Source organism: Melozone crissalis, unplaced genomic scaffold (assembly GCF_028551555.1).
Source record: "Melozone crissalis strain CALT ecotype California unplaced genomic scaffold, PUWL_Pcris_2 ptg000097l_1, whole genome shotgun sequence".
Lineage (NCBI taxonomy): Eukaryota > Metazoa > Chordata > Aves > Passeriformes > Passerellidae > Melozone > Melozone crissalis.
In genome coordinates, this window is record NW_026535874.1 from 1,699,955 (window position 1) to 1,704,723 (window position 4,769).

Genomic DNA, 4,769 nt, shown 5'->3' on the forward strand with positions numbered 1-4,769 from the left:
CAAACTTCCTGGCTTACAGCTCCCATCATGCCCCGCGACGCCTATTGAGTTCCATTACAAACACGCATACAACTCCCCTCAGCCCCCGCGCCCCATAGAGAATCATTATAACCCATAGAGTCCCATAGAGAATCATTATAACCCATAGAGCCCCATTACAGGTGTGCATACAACTCCCATCAGGCCCCGCGCCCCATAGAGAATCATTAAAGCCACGCCTACAACTCCCGTCATGCCTCGCGCACCACAGCGCCCCAGTTACTCGCCTACAACTCCCGTCATGCCTCGCGCCTCGCATAGCCCATCATTGCATGCCCCGCCCCTCCCGCACTACAACTCCCCTGCTGCCCCGCGGCGCTTTTCCCGCGGTTTTTCGCTCTCCTCAGCGCCCCCCGGCCATGATGGCGGAGGCGCTGGAGCGGTGGCTCCGGGAGGAGATGGAGCTGCCGCCCTCCGCCATCCCCTCCCCGGCCGCGCTCCGCAGGTCGGGACCAGCCGGGGACCCCCATGGGGACCCCCCTGAGGCGGGGAGGGGCCGGGGGGTTTCGGGCTGCCGGGGGTGGGAACCCCCCGAGGGCTCCGTGAGGGGAGAGCGGGAATGTGGGGGGGGGCTGAGGAGGTTTGGGGTCCCCTTGGAGGGTCCTGAGAGGTTTTGGGGGGTCCTGGGGGGATTTTGGGCTCCCTCTGGAGAGTACTGGGAGGTTTTGGGCTCCCTCTGGAGAGTACTGGGAGGTTTCGGGGTCCCTTTGGAGAGTACTGGGGAGGTTTTGGAGTTCCTTTAGAAGGTCGTGGAAGGGTTTGGGAGTCCCCTTGGAGGGTCCTGGAGGAATTTTGGGGGTCCTGAAGGGATTTTGGGGTCCCTATGAAACATTCTGGGGCGTTTTGGGGTCCCCTTGGAGGGTCCTGAGGGGGTTTTAGGGGTCCTGAGTGAATTTTGCGTCCTCTTGGAGGGTCCTGAGGGGGTTTAGGGGTGCTGGGGGGATTTTGGGGTCCTTTTGGGTGGTCCTGTGTGAGTTTTGGGGTCCTTTTGAGGGGTCCTTGGGGGATTTTGGGGTCCTCCTGAGAGTCCTGAGGGGATTTTGGGGTCCCTTTAGAGGGCCCTGGGTGGGTTTGGGGGTCCTGAGGTGGTTTTGCGGTCTCTTTGGAGGGTCCTGAGAAGTTTTGGGGGGTCCTGGGGGTATTTTGGTGTCCCCTTGGAGGGTAATGGGGAGGTTTGGGGAGGTCCTGAGGAGATTTTGGGATCTTTTGGAGAGTTCTGGGGGGTTTTGGGGTCCCTTTGGAGGGTCCTGGGGATGCTTTTGGGGTCCTTTAGGAGGTCCTGGAGAATTTGGGGTCCCCTTGAAGGGTCCCTTGGGAGGTTTCGGGGGGTCCTGTGGGGATTTTGGGGTCCCTTTGGGGGTCCTGAGGGGTCCTTTTGGGGTCCCTTTTAGGGCATCCTGAGTGGATTTGGGGGTTCCTGGGGGTGATTTTCGGGTTCCTGGGTGAATTTTATGGTCACCCCCAAATGTTGGGGTGCCCCAATTCCCTCCCCTGCAGGCTCTGCTCCGGCCCCGCAGCCCCCATTTGGGATTACGTCATCCGCCACGTCCGGAACCAGCGGTGAGGGGGGACCCCAACATTGGGGAGAGTGAAAAGCCCCAAAAATTGAAAGGGGGCCCCAAAATTTAAGGGGAAGGAGGGGGAGATGCTTTCCGGGCCTACAGCTCCCATCATCCCCCGCGCCCCACTGAGTTCCATTATAGCCAAGCCTACAGCTCCCATCATCCCCCGCGCCCCACTGAGTTCCATTATAGCCAAGCCTACAGCTCCCATCATCCCCCGCGCCCCACTGAGTTCAATTATAGCCAAACCTACAACTCCCATCATGCCCCACGCCCCATTGATTTTCATTATAGCCGGCAAACAGGTCCCATCACGCCCCGCGCCGCCCATAGAGCATCATTGCAGGCCCCACCCCCCTGAACTACATCTTCCATCATGCCTCGCGCCGCTTTTCCCGCTCTTTTTCCCGGTTCTCCCCTCACAGAATTTTTGGGGTGTCCCCACAGGAACGTGAAGAAGATCCGAGGAAATCTGCGCTTGTATCCGAAATTTTGGGGGATCCTCAAAAATTTGGGGGTTCCTCGGATAGAAAATTCTGGAAACCCCAAAATCTGGGGTGGGGGTTCCCAAATTTGGGGGTTCAACCTTAAATTGAAGGGGAGATTTTTGGGGGATCCCCAAATTGTTCCTTAACTCGGGGCTCAGGTACGGGCACCTGCAGGAGCTGGAGGTGAGGGTGACCCAAAACCTGAGGGGAATTGGGGTCAGATTTGGGGTGGGGAACCCAAAATTTGGGGAGGTTCCCTCAGATTTGGGGACATTTTGGGGAAATTTTGGATTTTTGGGGAATTTTCAGGAATTTTAAGGGATTTTTTTGGATTTTGGGGGATCTTTTTTGATTTTTGGAGGGGATTTGAGGGAATTTTGGGGGGGTCCAGGGGAGTTCTGGAGCTTGAAATGAGATTTTTTTTGTGGGCGAAATGCAAAATTTTTGGAGAATGTTTTTGGGTTTGGTGGAATTTTGGGAGGGATTTGGGGGGTTTGGGGCATTTAAAAGTGATTTTTTGGGGAATTTTGAGGATTTTTTTGTGGGACTTTTGGATTTTTCAGGGGTTTTGGGGAATTTTGGAAATGACTTTGGGGAGTTTTTGGGATTTTTTGACAATCTCAGGGATATCTGGGTGAATTTTGGGGGGAATTCAGGCGGATTTGGGGTCCATTTTGAGCCTCATTTTTGTGGGATTTTGAGGGGTATTGGGAATTTTTGGGGAGAATTTTGGGGTGATTTTTGGGAAGAATTTTGGGGGTTTTTTTGGGATTTTTAGGGGAATTTTGTGGATGTTTTCGGGAATTTTTTGGGGAATTTTTTTTGAATTTTTGGGGATTTTTGGGTATTTGGGAGTTTTCAGGTTTTTGGGAATTTTGAAAAAGATTTTGGGATTCTTTGACAATCTCAGGGCTACTTGAGGGGATTTTGGGGTGAATTTGGGAGGATTTAGGGTCAATTTTGAGCCTCATTTTTGTGGCATTTTGGGGTTTTTGGGAGTTTTTGGGGGAATTTTGTGGATTTTTTGGGGGGGATTTTGGTGGAAATTTTGGGGGGGAATTTGAAGGATTTTTGGGGGGGCAATTTTGGGGATTTTTTGGAGGATTTGGAGCCATTTTAATCCTCATTTGTGTGGAATTTGGGGGTTCTTTTGTGGGGTTTTCCCGTTAGTTTGGAAGTTTTGGGTATCATGAGGACTCGGGGCACAATCTCGGGGATTTTGGGGTGAATTTTGGGCAGATTTGGGTCCATTTTGAGCCTTATTTTTATTAAATTTTGGGGATTTTTGGGGGGCAATTTTTGGGGGGCAATTTTTGGGAGATTTTTTCAGGGAGTTTTTGGGGGGGAATTTGGGGAATTTTGGGGATTTTTGGGGGAATTTTTGGGATTATTTTTGAGGGGAATTTTGAGTGAATTTGGACGGATTTGGGGGTCGATTTTGAGCCTCATTTTGGTTTTTTTGGTGGGATTTCCCCAAACTTTGGGAGTTTTGGGTATCATGAGAACCCTGGGCTCAATCTCAGGGATATTGGGGTGAATTTTGGGTGCATTTTGGGCTGAATTCGGGTGGATTTGGGTCCATTTTGAGCTTCATTTTTATAAAATCTTGGGGGTTTGGGGGGGAATTTTTGGGGGAATTTTGGGATTTTTTTGAGCCTCGTTTTTATAAAATTTGTGGGGATTTTTGGGGGGAGTTTTGGGGGGGAATTTTGGAGAGTTTTTGGTGATTTTTTTTCGGGGAATTTTGGGGTCAATTTTGTGCCTCATTTTTGCGGGATTTTGGGGTATTTTTTGTGGGATTTTTCTCGGTTTTTTTGTGAGCTTTGAGTGTTGTGAGAACCCAGGGCACAATCTCAGGGATATTGGGGTGAATTTGGGTGGATTTGGGTCAATTTTGAGCCTCATTTTTGGGGGTTTTCTCTTTTTTTGGGGCAGTTTTGGGTATCGTGAGGACGCTGGGCACAATCTCAGGGATATTGGGGTGAATTTTGAGGTGAATTTGGTCAGATTTGGGCCAATTTTAATCCTCATTTTTGTGGAATTTTGGGTTTTTTGTGGGATTTTCTCAATATTTTGAGAGTTTTGGGTATCGTGAGAACCCTGGGCACACTCCCAGGTACATTTGGGTGAATTTTGGCTGAATTTTGGCTGAATTGTGGCGCTTTTGGGCCCGTTTTGGCGCAGGCCGCTCCGGCTCGGCCGGGCCAGCAGGGGGCGCTGCGCGCGGCCGTGGAGCGGCTCCGGAAGGAGGTGCGGGACCTGGGGGACGCCATTGCGGACGCACAGGAAACGGCGCAGCGCCTCGGTGAGTCCGGCCGGAAACGCGGCCCCCGCACAAAGGTTCCTACCCTCCAAACCTCCATTTTGGGGGCTCCCCACCCCCTAATTTTGGGGTCCGCACCATTTCTGGGGTCTCATGATGCCCCTAAGTCCCAGTTTTGGGGTCCTCACCAGAAATTTGGGATTCCTTGCCCACTCAAAACCCCAATTTTGCGGTCCCTGACCCTCCCCTAACCCCAAGTTTGGGGTCCCTGATGCTCCCAAACCCCAATTTTGGGTTCCCTGAACACCCCAGACACCAAATTTGGGGTCCCCAAATTTGGGGATTTCCCCAAAATTTAGGGATTCCTAAATTTTGGGGAATCCCAAAATTTAGGAATCCCTAAATTTTGGGATTCCC

At 51.9% G+C, this 4,769-nt stretch overlaps 1 protein-coding gene across 1 annotated transcript; it reads left to right on the forward strand.

Moving 5' to 3' along the window:
• Positions 1 to 391: 391 nt before the first annotated feature.
• Positions 392 to 4,394, forward strand: LOC128947364 (HAUS augmin-like complex subunit 5; the record flags this gene model as incomplete). The annotated part of the gene is made up of 5 exons (XM_054291618.1): positions 392 to 484; positions 1,537 to 1,599; positions 2,049 to 2,081; positions 2,248 to 2,272; positions 4,274 to 4,394. Coding segments are annotated over exons 1-5 (328 nt in total), but the record flags the coding sequence as incomplete, so codon positions are not given.
• Between the last annotated feature and the right edge of the window lie 375 nt (positions 4,395 to 4,769).